The sequence below is a fragment of the Idiotropiscis lumnitzeri genome, chromosome 4 (genome assembly GCF_059441095.1).
Source record: "Idiotropiscis lumnitzeri isolate Australia: NSW breed Sydney's pygmy pipehorse chromosome 4, RoL_Ilum_1.0, whole genome shotgun sequence".
Lineage (NCBI taxonomy): Eukaryota > Metazoa > Chordata > Actinopteri > Syngnathiformes > Syngnathidae > Idiotropiscis > Idiotropiscis lumnitzeri.
In genome coordinates this window covers 21,770,454-21,791,071 of record NC_142394.1, presented here as the reverse complement: position 1 = coordinate 21,791,071, position 20,618 = coordinate 21,770,454, and the positions used below count along the sequence as shown (strand labels likewise).

The 20,618-nt window shown below is 39.3% G+C and overlaps 1 protein-coding gene across 5 annotated transcripts in view; it reads right to left on the bottom strand.

The window, feature by feature from the left end:
* Positions 1-20,618, bottom strand: part of slit3 (slit homolog 3 (Drosophila)) — a 236,782-nt gene that overhangs the window by 58,490 nt on the left and 157,674 nt on the right. For all 5 annotated transcript variants that reach the window (XM_088294962.1, XM_088294963.1, XM_088294965.1 and 2 more), the window contains 8 exons: positions 15,844-15,915; positions 11,819-11,982; positions 9,232-9,376; positions 5,917-5,988; positions 4,959-5,030; positions 3,058-3,129; positions 2,270-2,413; positions 1,242-1,405 (listed from right to left, as the gene is read on the bottom strand). In XM_088294962.1, coding sequence (XP_088151088.1) covers positions 1,242-1,405; positions 2,270-2,413; positions 3,058-3,129; positions 4,959-5,030; positions 5,917-5,988; positions 9,232-9,376; positions 11,819-11,982; positions 15,844-15,915 — 905 coding nt within the window. The remainder of the gene's footprint in view (positions 1-1,241; positions 1,406-2,269; positions 2,414-3,057; positions 3,130-4,958; positions 5,031-5,916; positions 5,989-9,231; positions 9,377-11,818; positions 11,983-15,843; positions 15,916-20,618) is intronic.

Below are 20,618 nucleotides of genomic sequence, written 5' to 3'. Positions count from 1 at the left end.
GGCCACATGGTTAGATCAAGCACAAGAGACAGCTGCACGAGCCAATCAGAGCGCAGGTCCACACAGGAGGCAGGGCATGGGTGGGCAAGAGGTGGCAAACAGAGAGGGGGGAAGAGAGGATGGCGGGAAGGTCCAGAAGCATCCAAGAAGGAAGAGGAGGTGCAAGGAGAGGGCAGCCAGAACCAGTTTGAGGAATTAGTCTCGGATCCGCCATTATTACTTTCAATTCATTTTTCAAAGTATCAACTAAAAAAATTCTTGGCTCTCCAAGTATCACCATCATGACCCAAATGCAGTAGAGAAGCCGTCTTTATCAAAAACAACACAGCGGTTTATGTCCTAATATAGATAATACTATATATAGTATATATTCAATATTATTTATTCTAAGCCACTGGAACATTATGAGGTCTGAAAATTATTGCTCAATTTTGCTGGAAAAAGACAGTCAGGAATGAGGTTAAATCATATTTCAATAGACACAATACTTGGGTCAAAGATAAGATACAGAATCGAATACGTACAAAAGTAAAACTTTTTTTTTTAATTTCAGTTATATTCACTACCCATTTTTATAACATGGCACATAGGCAAAATAAGAAATCTTCACGAAACAGCTTCCTCTTTTATCAAGTTACATCTTGCTTGTGCGGAGAAGAAAATGATCACGTTACACTTATGTTCGTGAGCTAGCTAGCATTGGCTGTTAAGCTAGCAAAACATGTGTTTCCATAACTTTGCTAACATTGTAAATCGAGTGAAAATAATTTGAAATGAAAAACATCAGCATTCACCTTACTTGTGTATGTTTTTTTAGACCATTTCTTTTTTCTTGATTTTCGAGAATTAGACAACTTGAATGGTAGACGCTGGTGGATTTTTAGGCTAGCAAGCAGAATCATTCTTCTAGCCAAATCACACTGTTTTCTGGAAAAAAAAATTCCACCTCATAAGACCCTAAGATTTCAATTTTCTATATAAACCGAGGTTGACTTGACTTGACCATATTTACGTCTTTGTTTATGTTGTGTTGTCGATCCGTGGAGGGTGAATAAAACACAAGCCTGCTTTGAATAAGTAGTCTAAAGTACAAAGTCATCAAAAAATAATTGCAAATTCTGAACAACCAAGTAAAGTACAACAAACAGCAAAATCCAACTACTCCCACAAAGTATTACTTTGTGACTTGCCACCACTTTATCGATCATGTTCTCGATGTTGTTATTATTGCGTGCCCTTACCTGTGCAACGAAACTTCTTGCCTTTGACTTGGCTGATGCGCTTGTTGGCCAGCCTTCTGGGGTGGCTGCAGCGCGCCCCGCTGGTCTCAATGGGGTTGTCGAACAAAAAGTCGGCCAGCCACTTCAGGTGACAGTCGCACATAAAGGGATTCTGGGCCAGATGCCTGTGGGGGAGAGAATGCATTTGTCACAAGGTGGTTTCTTTAAACTCTGCTTGAGTCAACCGCCAAGACTACAGTAGTCAATGCCAGTTTGTGAGGAACTGGTAAACAATGCAATATAACACCCGATTCATTTGGTATACCTGCATCTGACAATTTGCACAATAACTGGTTAGGCTAGATGTAGTTACTTTCTCAATGTGCAGTCTTCATTCTGCTTATTCTCTGCAGCTTTTTTTTTTTTTTTAGCTTCCTAGACAAGACGAGCAAATGTGTAGATATCGGGGAACAGCCTAAACTGGTTCCTAACCTGTTTATTAAATATTTTATTTACAGTTCTTGTTGGCCCCCATAAATCAGTCAACCTTTCTTGCGGTGTTCCTCAAAGGTCAAGCTATGAGCCCATCCTTTTTTGCGCTTATCATGCTTCCTCTCAGAGACGTCAGCAGCAAAAACTGGTTGAAAATTATCTAAAGTGCATCCATGAATTCATTATTTGCATTTTTTTTTTTTTATTTGATTTTTTTTTAATGAAAATTCACTGAAAAACAACACATGCCTGCATTCCTGCTTGGTATTGGACGAACAGTTAATGGCCAGGATTTCAGGCACCGCTCGCTCATTGGATGATCGTGTGTCAATCATTTTGGTCTGAAGCTCGTACCTTCCCAGCAAATAACAACATTTCCTCACCCTGTCACACAGACCTCACCAAAGTGCGCTTCCACATCGCATTTGCTGCATCACATCGATACTTATCTGTTTGGCAATGTTTTTGATGAGCATTTGTATGTTTAACGCTTTCTGGCTTTTTAATCAAAGTTTTTCTGGAGTTGAATTTTTGTTTGAGAATTTCGCTGTACTTACAGCGTTTTGATGGAGCGTAGTGGCGTGAAAAGTCCTTTGCTGATGGTTTGTAACTTGTTGTCGTACAGTGACAGCAGATTGAGATTGTGCAAGTCCTGGAACGTGTTGACGCGAAGACAATTGATCTTGTTGGCGTTCAGGAGGCTGAAACAAGCGAGGATTTAAGAACTTTCATTTCACATTTAGCTGCATGCTTGGTGAGAAATGTCATTTTTAAAGGCAGAAATGCATTCTTAGGGTGTTAAAGAAAAGTAGGAGATGGAATAACCTTTGTCTCTAGTCCAGCGATCGCACCCAAATGTGCATAAAAATTACCGGCTGGATTCGCTCATCCTCATTGTCTTTGCCTGACTTCACTTTACGAGGGAAAAGCCCCGGAACATTAGCGGTTTCTGCCGGCGGACTGCAGCGTTTGCAAGTACCATATGTCACACTTAGACTGAATTCTTTATTTATTTTGACCACATCCTGCAACGGTGCCGCAGTTTTGAATGTCACCCCCCAGAAGAATTCACAGGTAGCACACTTTTGTCAAATTGTATCATTATTATTGTTCAAAGTTTACACGGAATGGAGGATAGATAATATTCCCTTTATTAATATTCCCTTTATTAGTCCCACAATGGGGAAATTCGAGATTCGAACCCAGGCCTCCTGGGGAGACTGGGTCCTGAACGCGGCGCCTTAGACCACTCGGCCATCCAAATGTAAAGACATTTTCAAAAAAAAAGACTTATGTCTCATAATCTTTGTATTCACTATGGTGAAGCCTTTCTAAGAGTACTTACAGTAGCTGCAGGGACACCAGGCCATCAAACAATCCTTTTGGCAGCTCGGTGATCTTGTTGCCATACAGAACCCTGCGTGGGATGACGAATCATCAATGACATCATTTAGGCAACGATGTGGAAAAACATTCATTATTAGGCACAATTTTGTTCCAATAAATTGCCTGCTGATGTTGATCAAGCCATCACCATATTTGCACTTTTTAACAAGAGTTCCAATTGAAAACTCCACATTTATTCCTGTTTTGTACCTTGAATCGCAATAGCTGGTTTGATTAGAATGGTCTGCTCAACAACAATAGCGAAAGTTGGAGATGTGAGGCGGACTGGAGGCATTTCCACAAAGCGAAAAAACACCTCCCTGCCTTTGAGAACTTTTTCTTTTTTATTTCTTTGACCACCTGCCACGGTTCGTCTGTAGTACGTGTAATGATCGGATCATTTGCATGTAAGGAGGTGTAAAATTGCAGCATTGAGACCTCCTATGGCCAGACCTTCAAGAAGCTCACTGTTGAGGAAAGAAGAATAAACTGCACAAGTAACTTTGTCTTCTCAGAGAATTTACATTTATTACATTTATTTACAGAGCCGATGACTATATTCAATAGTAAGCATTTAATTGCTTCAATATGTCTCTGACGATGTCAATCCAAAAAATTTTTGCATTATTAAATGAATAAAGGCAGACCTAGTTTGTCCGAAATGTATTTCATATTTTCTCCCCACCGCCATTGTTTTATCTCGTTTGATGATCCAAATCTGAGTTTGATGTGGCGTCCTCTAGTCCTGCCGCACACGCGACCATTCACTCCACACGAGTGATTTCAATTTTTGTCCCATCACGCTTCAACTCGCCTGCGCTGACAGAAGCCATGTCTTAATGTCTCAATGTGTGTGTGTGTGTGTGTGTGTCACTCGTAACACCCAGCAGAGGGTTCACCTTGCCCGCCCTTTCTTGTCCGTCTGTCCATCTCGTTTTCACGCGGCAGATTGATTCAAATTAAACTGTCCTTCATGTTCTTATCACACTCGGCCGTCTTAGAGACACGCAAACAACACACACGCTGGGTGATTAAACGCGCAAACTGAGCCACACAAATCAATGCGTGTATGTGTGTGTGTGTGTGTTTCGCCTCCCCCTTCGGGTGTCAGCCACAATATTTGGATTTGCTAAATGAGTGGAAATTCAATTACTTCATCGAATGACGGACTGCAAATTCGGTACCTGGGTGACTTTCGACTTAATCCACCTCTTAATACCACTCCTACTGTGCTCCATGATAGAAAAGTTTTGAACAATACAAAAATAATAGAATAAAAATCAACATTTATCAAAATATGTAACAAAAAAGTTAAAGACACAAGAATGGCAAAAATCCATGCGTAAATAATTTCCTATAGGAGCAAAAAAATTTTTTTTTTAATCGTAAACAAGGCTATGGCCTGACTAGATTAAGCTCCTCCCCTCACCTCAAAATAGCTGCTTGGCTCCATGTCAGTATGCTACAGATGCATTTTGCGAGTCAGCGTTGGCTTGCACTAACCAACCAATCAGATGACGACATCATTGTGGACCAGCTAGCCGGCCCTCTTTGGCGAATTTTAAATGGTTGATTAAACATAAGTCGCATTGGTATCATTGTTTAAGTTTCATGGGCTCAGCATGAATGATTTTGAAGGTAACGGGGGAGACTAGCTTGACATGGCAACACAAATGCTGAAATCTGATTGGACAGAAAAAAAAAAAAAACTGCCATTCACATACATGTAGTGCAACCAAAAGAAATTTCTTAGTAATAAAGTAATAATAAACAAATTATGATGTAAATGTAGATCAATGTTTTAGATAACGTTCAAGCTCAACTTGGCTGGTTGCGTTCATGTGCGTGCCAGAAACTTACAAGGAGGTGAGCGAGCGGAGGCCGTTGAAGGCATCGGAGGCGATGTCAGAAATCTGGTTCTTACTCAAGTCTCTGTGGGAGCAAAAAAGGGCGGGGGGGGGGAGTTAGTGCAATAGTGATACAGATGTCCTCGAACTGTCGGCGACAGCATACATCAGCAGAGGTCAAGGGAAGGCGCCTTGGTAAGGAGAAAACGAGGAAGTAGGTGTAAGTAAATGAGGTGGCGGATGATGGACAGGCAGATGGGATGAAATGCGCCAGGCAAAGAGAGAAGAAAGAGAGCGAGAGGAAAAGCCCACGTGGAAGCATGTTAAGTACGCGTTGTTCACATCCATGAAGCCGGATTTGTTATGGAACCCTCCCGACGCCGGAGGATGATTGGGCGGCTGAGCGACGACCTCGCGTCATTGCGAGTGGCAGTTGTGATCGTATCGGCAGATATTCGCATGAGGAGGATGGAGAGTATTTGTGAACAAAAGTATTGGAACAGGAAGTGACAATGGAAGTCTTTCTAGGAGAATATAGTAACTTCTATTTTTATAATAACGCATTTATTTAATACAAAAATTAAAAAATTATTAATCAAATTAATTAAAAAATCTTAAATGACAAGATTTGAATTTTAAGGAAAAAAATGCTCTCTTTGATCCATGTTTTTTTTTTATTACTAAATTACAATAGTGTGGAAACAGTTTACTTAATAATAATAATATTGAAGTCTATTTGTCTAATTTAGGGCGTTTAAAAATCCTTCTAGTCATCACAACATTCAAAAGTGAGGAACTCAAGGTGTCAGTTCATCTGACTTAATTGTCATGTGTGCATGTTAAATGGAAGTCTTAGTCGGGCGCGCGTTCGTGCGTCGCATACTGATGTTCCACGAGAATTTCAATGCATTCATGCATATTGTGAGAAGACTTTCAACAAAGAATCCCCAATCCCGTATGGAAAGACTTACATCCTCTTGAGCTTCTTGTAGGAAGAAAAAGCTCCGGGCGGGACACTTTTGATCAAGTTCTGCTCCAGTCGACTGCAAAGACACAAAGAATCGAGAGGCAACATGAGGTTTTCACAAACGGATATTCCTGTGATCATTTCATATTGTCTGTCTACATGCGTTGCAGCGCCGTTTGTGTTCAAACACCAGTTGCTTAACGCATTATAACACATAGCACCTCATAGATGCTATTTGTTAGCCTCGCTATGTTGTATCATATTACATGCTAGCATTAAGCTAGTTGACTTTTTTTAACTCGGGAACGTTATGTGGTTGTTATACAACGTATAATTCTATTCCTTTTATGTTTGACGGTAAACTTCTGCGGGTGGCATAAAACAGCTCAAAGATTTTATTAGGTACACCTGCACAATTAACATCTAATTCACAAAAGTAGCAGATAATGCCATTTTTGGTCTTGATAGTGGTTCTCGTTTGCTGTTGTGTATCATGCGCTGAATAAAGTCTGATGTTGGATCTCAGTAAATTTATAATGAAAAACACATTTGTGCAAACTAGTTTATTCATGGTTGCTTTGGCTTATTTCCACATTCCAAAAATATTTATTTTCGATTTATTCAAGACTCTAACCAGCCCATCAGTGCGAATATGACTGTTGAGCCCTGCGATTGGCTTGCAACCAGTTCAGGGTGAACCCCCGTCTTGCCCGATAATCAGCCACTAAAGGCTTCACCCCAATGAGGAAGAGGAAGAATGGATGGCTCATTTACTGCTGTACCAGTGATCCAAACCCGGGAAGCAGACCATCATGCGCACAGTCGTTTGTGGAAGGCGAGCCTCGACGATAATGATGCAAACGTTGGCATGCTGGATAATTCATGTGTTACTGGCAGCGCTATACTGCTAATATTCGTTTTCCAAATACAATTTGTGCAAAAACAAAACATTTTGCACGCTACTTTCCCAAGCCAAGGGCCAAATGGGAATATACTACCCCCCCCCCCCCCGCTACATGACTGATTACACTGGCAGCGTTACCGCATCGGTTCGTTTGGAAAAATACACTGTTGTCGAGTCGCATCCAGCTCATGTTTTCTTAATGCCTGCTCATTCGGAAGATGGAGGATGAGGGAGGAAAACCTGTGGATGTGTCGGGAGAGGAGCCAAGGCTAGGACCAGGGTCAGCTGTCACTATGATGAATAAGATCCAAGCAGACCCTCTTATCCTTGTACTCTTTAACCTGAACTCTGCTCTGGACTTGACCTCTGTTCTGTTCGCATCCATCCATCCATCCATCCATCCATGCCAACAAGTTTGCCATTACGGGTGAAGGTAAAGAACAAATGGAACTGCCTCATGGTTTTAATTTGATAAGAAAAATATCAACGACTATATTTCCCAGGGTATTATATAAAGAACTATCTAATGAATGTGGAAGAAAAGAGATAAGCTACAGATTTACTGTGTATGATAAATTAATTCATGTACATTCAAAATGTTTGATAACATTCACACTTCTGTAAATGTAAAACGGCGCTGGAATCTAAAGCGGATTAAAGAAAAAATATTCTGCGGAAATTGGAGTCAGCCTACACCTGCCACCATTTAAAATGGTCAGATCAATTGCAGCTGTTCTAGTAGGCTTTCCTTGACATTTGTTATTGTTTTATAGCATAAAAGTGGCATGAATTGCCTTTTTCCCCACATTTATAGTAATCTACTTTTTTGTGTTGGCTTTAGTCGTTTTCGATCCATGTATTGGGTTTTGATATAAAAAAAAAAAGACAAAAATCATTTGAGGAGACTCGATGTTTCTTGGCCAAGTGTTCCACTCTCTGCATATCTCCACTTTAATAAAGCACCGCAAGCATCACTGTCAACCTGTGACAAGTGATTCATACAAGGGCGTTGACATTATTAAAGGAAGTGCAGATATCGATAAGGGCAATGTACAAGCGCTAGTTATTAAACGAACTCCTCCTTTACGGAAGGCGACAAGGTTGAGACAAAGGCACTGAGAAGCTTAACACAATAGAACACATTACAGGGAAGTCACTTTACAGGCACAATGAAAAAATCTATATGGTTGAGGTGACAATTAGATGATGATTGAAACACGGAGGACATCGACTTGGCCGTGCGCGCGCACATTTGGCAACGATCCAAAGAGCCAGCAGGCAGAAATTTGACATTGACCCAACTGATGCATTGGGAAAGACATGCAAGTCAACCAAAATGCAGAATAGACATTTGGTATGTGCTAGCTGGTCACAACATTGGCTACGGAATACATAGATAATAAAAAAAGATTTCCAGAAATATGTCTTTGACGCGCCACTGTATTTAGCTATTTATTGAAATGAGTCTAAAAACGCTGAAAATTAAATGAATAAAATGCAACTATTTTGTTACAAATTATATTTTGAAGGACTGAAAGTTCTGATATCCTTCAGGATATCAACATCACTCTCTTCCTGTCTTTATTTAAAAAAATGGAAGGAGAAAATAAAATATTAACAAGATTTTTTCAAGATTGGCGGGCCGGATTAAAATGCTTAATGGGCCGCATGGGGCCCCCGGGCCGTGGTTTGCCCATGACTGATATAAAGGGCCACTGTTATAATCAAACCTACAGTTTTGCAAACATATTTCCACAATTCCAGACACAGTAATTCCTGTCAATTTATAACAAAGTCATACATTTATATTAATTTAATTTTTTTCACATGAGAAAAGTCCATGCAAGGTATTAGCCTCTTACTTCCCATTAATTTCAATTCTAAGTCTATTTTTTTAAATGCTCAGAATCTATAAATGAGATCTAATACAAGAGCGGTATAAAAAAAAAATTCTACCTTTACACGATAAATAATTCTTTTATTGACACGTTATTCATTTAACAATTTATTATTTTAGTTTGCAGAGGTCTGCAACTACACTGCATCCTAAGATAAATATTTGAAAATAGCTCTAAAACCATTGTCAATGAAAACTGAGCTTCATGTATTATTTCCTTGTTTTTTTTCCCCCCATGCAGCTTTTATGTTGGATTTGGCAGGTGTTTGCTAGAGATACAATACACATGAGGACAGTGTGTGTTTTCGTGTTGTATCACCGAGTGAATGTACAGTATACGGTCGAATAAAAGTCAGACTTTCACTTCAACTTAATAAAAGTTTTTTTCCCCCCTTGAATACAGTTCAAATTGAGTTGAAAACACCTCCCAGCAGACTTACACACACGCAGACACACACAAACACAAAATCATAACTATTAGCGAAAGTGAAGTGAACTGAAGTGAACAGCAGCCTTACATTTCTACGATGCCCTCCGGGAGGTTGGCGGGTATTTCTGTGAGGCTTTTGCGGCGACAGTCCACAATGTTGTTGTTGCAAGTGCAGCTGGCCGGGCACACCGCCACCTGGGGCGCGCACGTCCTCGACTCGACATGGGTGGGGCCTGGGGACGAATAGATACAATGAAAATAAGGGAGAAGAAATTATAAGAATGTGGAGATGATAAAAAATGTGGTAAATGCAACGTTTTTTTCCGGAACATTTACAATCCCACTGACTGATAAAAGGCAATTCCAGGATGCGATTTGTCTCCTTTTTGGGTCAATTTGGAAACAAACAAAATCGCATCAAGGAGTGGAGATGGTATGAAGTTGCAAGATAGTATAGCAATGGATACAAATGTAAACAGATGCATTGAGCTATGGAAACAATAAGAAGTAAAGCATTCACAAACAATAATTCAAACCTAAAATGTCATTCCAATGCTTTTCATCCATATTTCCCCTATTTGTTGATGAAAACAATAACAGTTGCAAGCTATAGTACACCAATCAAAAAGCTATTGTGATGTGTTCGCCCTGTTTGCACCAATTTGGATGCCAATGGAAACATACGCATTAAGCTATGGAAGCAAGCAGAAGTTAAACATTTGCAAGCTATATGCCAGCGACGAAAACAAATTCAAACCTACGATGCCATTCCAATGTGTTTCTCCCATGTTCTATACTATACAATGGCATTAAGGGTGAGAACAATAAGAAGTAAAGCAGTTGCAAGATAAAGCACACCGACCAATTAAAAAAGCTATTGTGATCTTATGTTATACTCTACGTGAAGCACTTTGTTACAACGGTTGCGGAATGGATACAAACAAATAAAAAGTAAAGCATTTCCACGATCGAGCAAAACATTTGGCCCAATTTGGATACAAATGTAAACAAACGTATAAAGGTATGGAAATGGTAAGAAGTGAAGCAGTTGTAAGATATATTGCACTGACCATTTAAAATGCAAACGGAAGATGCCATTCCGATGCTTTTTTTTCCCTATGAGGCCCAATTTGGATATAAACATATAATCACATGAAGAAATTGAAATGATGAGAAGTAAAGCAGTTGCAAGATATAGCACTCAAACCAATAAAATGCCATTGCGAGATGCAATCTTTCACCCAAGTGACCCAATTTGGATACAAACATACTATTTTTTAGTGTCAGTAGAAAAAAAAAGCAAAAGCCGTAAGGATAAGAAATAAAAGGTACGGTGCAGTCAGAGTTCAAATGATTTCAAAGGCGTACAAAGGAAAAAATAAAGAATGCTAAATGCAGTTGTAGGTCCAAGAGAGAACTACCGAGCAAGAGCAGTCTTGATCGGGGCTATGTAGGCAGAAGCGATGAGTCTAAAGGCTAATAAAGAGAAAGCTGCCTGACAGTCTATTAGTAGGAAGCTGAATCAGACTTGATAAGAAAAAGCCTTTCTTCCGCGAGCCTTTTGGCTGAAAACACTCTTTTCTGCATGCTGTCACATTAGAACCGACACCTTAATGCTGAGCAGTCCGAGCTCTGCAAGATTGCACACCTTGTAATAAAGAGACAAGGATGGTGTGCGTGCTGTATTGAAGTCAGGAGTTCAGCTTAGTCCATCATCTTGCATCTGGGAGTAGTTTTACCTCACGATGCAAAAGTAAGGGCATTCTGAGTCTGATTCTTTATGTTTTACAAAACCATGGATAATAGATGCTCTCATTTTTTAAAATATTTTTAGTTTGGATTTTCAGTAGGAAGTTTTTATGTTCTTTAATATTTTCAAATTATTGGGGGGTGTTTTTTTTTTCAGATTTATGTTTTTGCTGGTTTGTTTGAAAAAAAAAAATACAATTTCTCAATAGTTTTTGGATGGGCTTTTCGAAGTATCCCCTACCAAAAAATATTGAAAAAATATAGAAACCAGGAGAAAGAAAAATATAAACCCTGAAAATAAATTATTACTTTGAACAACAAACAATTACTTTCAAAAACAAAAGCAAAAAAAAATTTTTTTTCATCTTATATTTGTACTTTCGGCTTTCTGTTGTAATTGTTTTTCTGTTCTTTAATATTCTTTATTTTTTGGGCGGATATTTCGTTTGATTTTGCTTTTTGAGAATTTTTTTCACCTCTTCTATATTTTTTGGTTGTGTTTGTCAAAGTATTTTTCAAAGGAAAAAAAAATAAAACCAGGGGAAACCCCACCTCAAAAAGATGAAAAACTTTAAATAAATGCTACAAAACATAAAACAATTACTCCGAAAAACAAAAGCAAAAAATTTCATTTTTTTTTTTCTTCAAGTGAATGCAATAGGCTTCCATACAATAGAAGGAAGGCAATTGAACTCCCCAAATTCTTGAAAACGGTAAACACCCAATAAGCTTTTCCATGGAAAAACCAGGGTTTGTTCGCCCCCAAAAAATATTGTGTTTTCTTATGGTTTTCAAAAAATCTGCAAGTAGGTGAATCTTCTGCCCACTGCACAGTGTACACCAATACTCTCGTATTGAACGACTGAACATAGATGTTTGAAATGTTATGGCAGCTGCGATGAGGTCGCACACGCACACAAACTCACCGTTGCAGACAAAATCCTTCTTCTGCACGTCGGGCACATTCAGGCCCCTCATGTGGGCGGGGGCCATGCACTGGGTGAAGGGCGCCAGGCCACGCCTCGCACGCAGCCAATCAGAAAGCCAGGACAGGTGACAGTCGCAGTGAAGGTTATTGGAGTGGAGGCGCCTGAAGATGAGGAATGAGAAGAAACCAAATTCAGTTTTTTTTTTTTACAGTTGTATAAAGCGTCTCACTCAGAATTTCTGAGCTAATGTGCATCGATCCAATTTCCATTCATTTCTATGGGAAGATTCATTTTTTATTTTCATTTCCTGTTAACCAGTAGAAGTACTCGAGTGGGTCAGAAAATTAGGAACAGCCGTAATTGAGATGTAGTACAGTTCTTAATTTAATCGAGTACATTTTACACTGAAACGACGATATTTGGTCCCAGTAAACAGAGCAAAATCTGAGAGTAAAATATAATAAAAATTCAGAGAAATTTATGCTGAAATATTTACTTTTAAACTGTGCTCAAATTTTGTAAAGCATTCAAAAATGCACTTAGGTTGAATATTTTACTCTCAAATGTTGCTCTGAAACAAATAGTCTTTTGAAAGTCAAATGTATTCTATGAAATCCAGTATACAACCGCCACGATAATAATCATGTTGTAAAGTAGAGTCACATCAAGAAAACTCAGCCCGATGTATGATTTTCCAATTAACTGCTCGCATCATGTGCAACTAATGTTCATACCAGAAAATCACGTGTCTTAATGGTACTTACGCCAACAAATCCTGTGCAAAACGAGCTCCTGGCGAGCTAATGTTCAGTGTTGGGTGCATTAAGGGATTTTCTTTTTCTCCCCCACAAAGCTGAGAGACTCCGCAGGTGGACACCTTAAGAGTCACGAGGGGGGATAGAGGAGGAAGAGGACGAGGAGGGCGGAAAAATGGCAGGATGTCTTGTCAGCATATTATATGCCGGCCGGGATATCTGGCCTTTCACAAGACAGGCCTCCCTTTGTAATAAAGCCGAGGACAAATCCTGTTATGGAACAGAGATGGCCTCATTGATGCTAGCAGCGGGGGGAGTGGGTTTTAATACCGCACTCCCATTATAAATCCAGTTTATAGTCAAAACCCCCGCCTGGAGATAGCCGTGTCTCGGCCCACCCTCGGCTCCAGCTTTAATTACCGACAAGTAGGATTAAAACACGGGGCACAATGCGGTGTGTGTTGCGCTTGTGTGGTGCTCGCTGGATTTGGGGACACTTGATTGGCTTTATTGTGCTTGGTGTTTGTTGTAACTGAAGTCTTAATGCATGTGCGTGCGTGAAACGTCGTTTTTGGGAGCTTGGTGTGTTTGTTGATTTGTGTGTGCATGGGAGACATTTTTATGAGAGACACCCCGTATTTTTGGTTACCTCACCAAGTGTGTTTGTGTCCTCAAGCCACAAGGGCATATTGTTTTTACCATTAAATACAAATTTGGTGAGTGTGAATTATAAAATGTAAAAAAAAAAAAAAAAATACAGTTTTGCCGTAACGACTCCAGATTTGCAGCGATGGGCACTTTGTCATTTTGCCGAGCCGTCCACCGTCGTCCACTATGGGGTGACCCCTTCCGACATCGTCCCTTCATCCTTATTCATAAAATAATCGACCTCCGTCCTCATCCGTCCTTGACATTTCAGCAACCCCCCACACAAAAAAAAAAAAGTGTCCGTGGGCTAACGGCAAAGGTTTCATAACTCATAAACATTATTTAAAAGCTCATGATCTGGCTCATTTCCTATTCACATCCATTTACTGGATTAAAAGCAATGCATGCTGGCTAAATTTGGCCATAAAAACAGATTTGTACATATATAAGCCACAGGTGTCCACGTTATTAAATGGAATATTATCTACATTATAAACATCGATCAATGATTTTCAGAGATGAGCTTGTACCAGGGTCGCACTGGAGAGATGGCAGTCATTTATTGCACTTCATCCCATTGCTCAAATTAAACGTAATTTACTTATTTTGACTCCCTTTGTGTCTTCACACAGCCGTGTGTATTTTTGCCCACTTCAGTCTTGCTTTCTTTTTTGCTCGCTTCCTCTCTCTCTCGCGTTCTCAGTTGAACTCGCATTTAAATGGCCATTACACTCAAACAGCTTTACAAAATTTAATTCTGTTCCGCGTGCAAATATTTGATTTCTATTTATGCGGTAGCTGACTTGCTTCGGGATGATTAAAGGGACGGACGAAAACCAACTTCCGTTCTTGCTCTTTTAAAAAACATCTCGTCCTCTGTCGGCAAAATGGAGGACTGCCGGACGGACTATTCCGTCCCTGGGACAGAATAGCCACCTCTGCAAATTTGTATCACCACTGACTCGTCAAAACGAGAACAGCATCTTCTGCCAACGTCAACCATCTACAACGACAAGATACTGGACCGGCCAGAACACCATTTGCGTCAATGCTAATTGCTGCTCGCTAACATTATCAGACGTAATGGCACAAATTCTTCAAAAAGCAGATGGTGCATTTCTTTAATTCTGCACACCCACACAGAAATGCATGACAGTTACGACACATGGCAGAGGTAATGACTGGACGAGCAGACGAAGCGGAGCATTGACATGCAAACGGCGTTGGCTAAGGAAGGCGAAGAAGCCGAGGCGGGAGGCAGTCAGTCAGTCAGTCACTTCGTCCGTGGCTTTGACAGACAACAGAAGCGGTGCACGAGGCCTTCTGATCAAAAGATATTGGATATTGGTGATTCGCCACTCAATCTGCCGCCAACTTGTAGCCGCGCTGCTGCCCGAAAACCAATTTTGTGCGGCTGATTTGGAGCGAGGGACAAGCGTGCGCACACTCGCGCATGTACACACACACACACATAAGAGCATTTTGTGATTGGCTAGGAAATGGGAGCTGCCATTCAAATTCACAAAAATCACAAGTGGATTTGAGGAATCTGCATTTTGTTATGTGGGTTTTGATATACTGCGTGTTGGGGAGGGAACATTTTTTTCTAGGTGATCAAATCTGTATGACTCTTGGTCATTGAAATTGAAAGCTACAAAGTAAATAGAACTAGGCCTAAAAAATGTTAGCCTCTTAGCATATTTGCCCATTCAGTCATTCAATCCCAAAAGCAATAAAGAGGAATGTATTGCTGATATTCCGTTTTTTCCTGATGTCTGTATAGATTCAATAATTGATTGATTAATCTTTTGTTCAATTTCTCTCTTACGATTTGAGAAACTCATACTTGTATGGCTGGACTACATTTCCCAGTGTGCACTGGTACGTGCCACACGCCTGTCCCTCGCGAGGTGGTCTAGCAAGTCCAGTGTGCGGCGGATAAAGAACGTAAAGAAGAATGGAGAGTGAAGATTTATGTTTTTATTTAACATTTGTGGAATATCAGTCAAGCAGCAAAATCCGCAAATTTTTAGCTATCTCAGAGGGCGGCCATTTTGTCAAATCTGTCAGCTGAAAATGACATCGCAGTTGCTCAGGTAACGATCAATAACACCCCACCTGTTTTCTGAAGTTGAGCCATGATTGGTCATTACCTGAGCCTTGAGCAACTGTGATGTCATGATCAGTCGACAAAAGTGACAAAATGGCCGCCCCAAGATGGGTAAAAAAAAAGGATTTTACTGATTAACTCAAACTACGCAAACGCAGTATTAATGGGATGTCACGTGTCAACTAATGGGCCGGCATAGAACATATTCTTGTAAAAAAAAAAATAATAAAATAAAATGATAATAATAATAATGACGTCTAGTGGCACAACTCAGTTATGTTGTGAATGGCATTGATCGACTAAGCGTGGAAAAAAAGTTCCTAACTTTATAAATTTGACCAAAGGCAGACCATTTTTGGCCCATTTGTTGAGCATGACCCAAACTTTTATGGCTGAAGATGACTAAAGATGTTTGTACATTATCAACAAGGATTCGATTATGCACGTTGTGCACGTGTGGGCGTGTGTGTGGGTGTGTGTGTGTGGGGGTGTGTGTGTGTTGTACTCACAGCGTTCGCAACTTGGGCATGTGGTTGAAGCTGGACAACGGGATGAGGGTGATGTTGTTGTTGTTGAGAGTGCTGCACACAGGAAAAAAAAAAAAAAAAGAGCGATAGCGAGAGAGGAAAAACAGATTCATTAGCAGAGTTCCAGGAAGCGTGCGCTGATGCACATCACAATAAATGTCATTCCAATCCACACAAACCCAACGGAGACAAAACATACAAATAACCCTCACAGCGCAGCGCTTTGTTCCTCCAAAGCGGCAATTTCAACACATTTTTGACTTGCTCGTAATTATACGCGCATTTTGTTTTCACGTGTTTTTCAAAGATCACAACATGTTGGCTGGAAGTTCATTTGGAGCTGAAATTGTGTTTGAAAATCTAAATGCAAACCTCAACTAAATCAGAACTCAAAGTATACGGGCAATCCGAAAATTGAAAGAACACAGATATTGGAATCGTAAAAAATTCTGGAAAATTATTCCAATACAATTTTTTTTCTTGAAAATGTAATTTTTGGAGGGAACATGAACATGTATTGTTGAAAATGTACATTTTCTTAAATATACACTACTTTTCTTGAAAATGTACAATTTTAAATGTTTTCCCATGAAAATATGAAACTATTTTCTTAAAAATATATATTGTTTGAATTGCCAAATCACATATGTTGAAAATTCAGGACTGTTATCTATAACATACACATTTAATTTAAAGAAAATCGACAATTTTATGCTCGTATTTAATCATAAAAAATACTTTTAATCTTGAAAACACATTTCTTCAAGCTGCATTTTTTATATTGTTCTTGAAAATTCACTTTTTTCTTGAAAATGATTCTTGAAAAATTTCTCAGGACACACATTTATTTTTTAATTGCCAAAAACATCGATAAAATATAGAATTTATTTTCTGGAAAACATACAGGATTATTTTAATCCCAAAAGAATTCTAATATTTTATCATGTTTTTTTTTTTAGATTTTTAAAATTTTTTTTTGCTTATTCCCCTCGCTTTGATTTACGTAACGTCAGCATGTTTCTATAAATGCCAAGCCATCATCAGAGCCAAACGCCAAGCGGCTTCACAAACATTATTGATTTTCATGAGTTTTCGTGCCTGAATATAAAGTAAGACAACAAGAAAAAGCAGGGGAAGCGATGCTAAGACATTAAGCTGCTCCATCAAAGAAATTCAGTGGGGACCAAAATGTTTTTTTCCCCCTTTCCAAGGCACTGAAAGCCCCTAAGACGGCCTTTTTACAACAACACTCACAGGGATGGCCAAATGCATCCAAAAAGCACCTCCTGCATACTTGCTCAGAAAAATTATACTGCAATAAAACAGTGGACAAAGATACCAAATAATGGCCATTACAACAACAATGCACCCAGAGTACTGAGATGCGCTTTTCTTTTCTATTAAAAAAAAACAAAAACAACGGTGGGTATTCATTTTGTTACATCTTCCTCTGTGTTTGCTTTGAAATAGATACTAAGTAAAACGTGTTTTACACCAATGTATTTTTCACGCGGTCATTGGGTAACAAAGAAAAACTTGACAGTCAGATAAGTGTTTTTCCATGGGCCAGTGTAATAAATGTGTTTGTAACGCTTATGTATGTATAGTGTTAACAATGTGGAACATGTTATAATGTGGCCATTGTGTGATTAATCTGTTATCACATATCACATAAAAACATTACATGATGATCGGATAAATGTGTTTAAAAACATGGTCTTAGTGCAACAAATGTGCTATAAGATGGTCAAGCGTGTAATGAATGTGATATCCATTTTGTTAAAATTGTAATAAAATGCTACAATGGGGTCATTGTATATATGTTATTTAGATATTATACTGTGACGTCTGAAAAATATATGCATTTTGATATAAATTTGTAAGACTATATTCATTGAGTAATGAATGTACCATTTCATTATCATAGTGTGAATTAGCGTATCATACCCTGGGCATGGTGCAACAATTTTAATTTTTATGGACTAATACATGTGATTAAATCCCTAGCAGCATTGTACTTGCGTAATAAATGTTGTATATAGGCTTTAGTTAACATGTTATCTTCAGTACTGCAGTATTAAGCGTTATTAAGTAATTAATATGTTATAACACTCGTTGTAATAAATGTGTTATAACTTGGTCATGGAGTTAAATTTGACCTGCTGGTTTGTTTCAAAACATAAATTCTTCACAACCTTCAGACTGCCAACCTGACCGAATACTATGAATAAAGTTTTTATAGAAATGTATTTTTTTGCATGACAGATATTTTGGCACAAGGAAAAACTTAAAAATTATTCACTTCCAACAATCAATGCCTTGATTTCAAATGCCTGCCAACAGCCAAAAGGTAGCAGGCAAATATACAAACACCCCACAGTGAGCGCTTGCTATGGTTTGTTTGAAGCTAATGTTGTCACAAGTGGTCCAAATGGACTCATTACGCGGGAGTTTCCGTGTTTACGCTAACACCCACTCATCCCCAAAATACACCGTGCGCTCCGCACTGTTGATCTTACTACTCCTCGTTCTCTTTAATTCCCCCGTTCTTCCGACTCGCTTTCCACATTCTCCCGGCCGGCGTAGCCTCCGTGGCCTTGGTGGTGGGATTGAGTTTCACACTCGGTCACTTTCAAATACACACACACGCACACACTGGTCGGCGCTGTCAGGGGTGATTCCAACCAGTCTATATAATTTAATTGTGGAATAACAATCATTCCCCCCCCCTACTACAATTTCGCTGTCAAGTTTCCACCCACTCAGTTTCTCCTGCCACCACTACACTTAAACATCTCGGCCTTAATACAGTTTTGACTGGTCTGAATTAGTCAAAAATAAACAGCGAAGGTCATTTATATATTGAGTTACACGTCTGCCGGCACTTTAAATACCTTCTATTCCGACTGGCTCAGTATTGTTTGTGTTGTCGCAAAAAGCATTAAGTGCGAGTTGTACGTGCGGTTGGCGGAAAATACACAAAGATTTCTTGGTGGAAATGAAATTACTGTTGAATTGTTTGTGTTGATTCCGCTGAGGCAGGCTCATATTTTGTGTACATGAGCACGATTGAAACACTGTTTAAAAAACATAAAATAAAACTAATTTTTTTACATTTGTGTCATGTTGCAGTTTGCCCGCAAAATTCTAGGGTGGAAGCCAGTGTGATTAGCATTAGGAAACACGACACCAAAAGGACCCTTCAACTATCTCATAAATCTTAGATCAGATATTAAAACATATTGTTAGCCTAATAAAATAATGGCACGTCATATTTGAACATTTTCGAAAACCACACAGTAAAGTCTCCTGCTGCAGATTAGCATGACCTGGATGACTGACGATCTCGTCCCAAAAAATTAGCAGTGGTATTTTTTTTAATTGACATGATCAAATTTAGTTATAAATGACTTGCCTATTTAAATAATGTTTTTCATCAACTACAGAAAAAAAAAAATCAAAGCAATGATAACATTTGTTCCGCCTGCAAATTTGGTCAGTTCACGAGTTGAGACTGAAGAACAGCGCCCCTGCTGTTTGCAGCCTAGCAGTGCACTCCGTTTTATCTGACTGGCAATTCATCAACTCCAATCACTTCCACACAATGGAGCAATTTTTAGCAATCAAGTAATTACAACGGTGCACAATGCTCTCAGGTATTTTGGAAATAATAAATTCTAATTGTTATGCTCTCCTTGGGTTATATCACGAGCATATTGAGCCTAGATTAAGAAATTTACACAGAGGTACGTGACTTATTTTTCTTTGTTGTCCAACACACAATTTTTGTTTCACTGCAATGAACTTTGTGTCACTCCTGGTGTACGTACCTTGGCCACCTGGGGGCAGTATAATACAGACAGGCATGTCAAATACAACCCCCCCCACCCCCCGCACCCCAAAAGCACACTCGGCGCAACCCCAACACACTCCTACACACACTTACACACACACACCCACACACCCCTATGTACGTACAGGCAGACACGCACAAATGCAGACTGGCTCATGTGTGGAAACGGGTATCGAACAATGCGATAAAGCAACGCAAAAATGCGCTGTCAGCCCATGTGTCAACTCCTTGTCATCTCCTGATTCACACTGAGGTCCTTCTAATTTCAGAATACACAATAAGTATTTTGTTTATTTAGGATCCTGTTAGTTTGAAAAAAATAAATTCACATTGCAACATTTATCTGTGATCTGTTTCTTTGTGCGCAATTGACATTTGAATTCATTTAAATTTCAGGCTCCACAAAGTCTGCCAATGAACAGCCAATAAGTGTGTGTTTGTGTGTGTGTAATAAAAGGAGTGTGCATGTATAATAAAGTGAATTTCCTATTAGTCTCTATCACGCTCAATCAAGCTCATCAGACGCAGGTCGATACGCGCGGCGAGCGTCTGAATTAGAGGCCAAATACAACAACGTGACTTTATGATCGCACTGATGAGCAACATTGACTTTGCGTTCGATACGATCATTCTCACTTCCGATCTTCGGCATTAGTTCTCATCTGTGAGCAGATGTTCCCGCAATTTAACCACGTAATAAACGGGGCTTATATACTTTCACAACAAGTGGTTAAGTGGTTTTACTGTATATTAGATCAGTTAGTGAAATGAAATGGCTTTGTGTCAGGTAGCACGGATGAGTACAGTGTAGTAAGAGTGAGAAAGAGCAACGGTTAAGAAAAATTTAGTAACACAGTAAAGAACACCCCCCCCCCTTTTTTTTTTTTTTTTGCCAAAAGAAAAT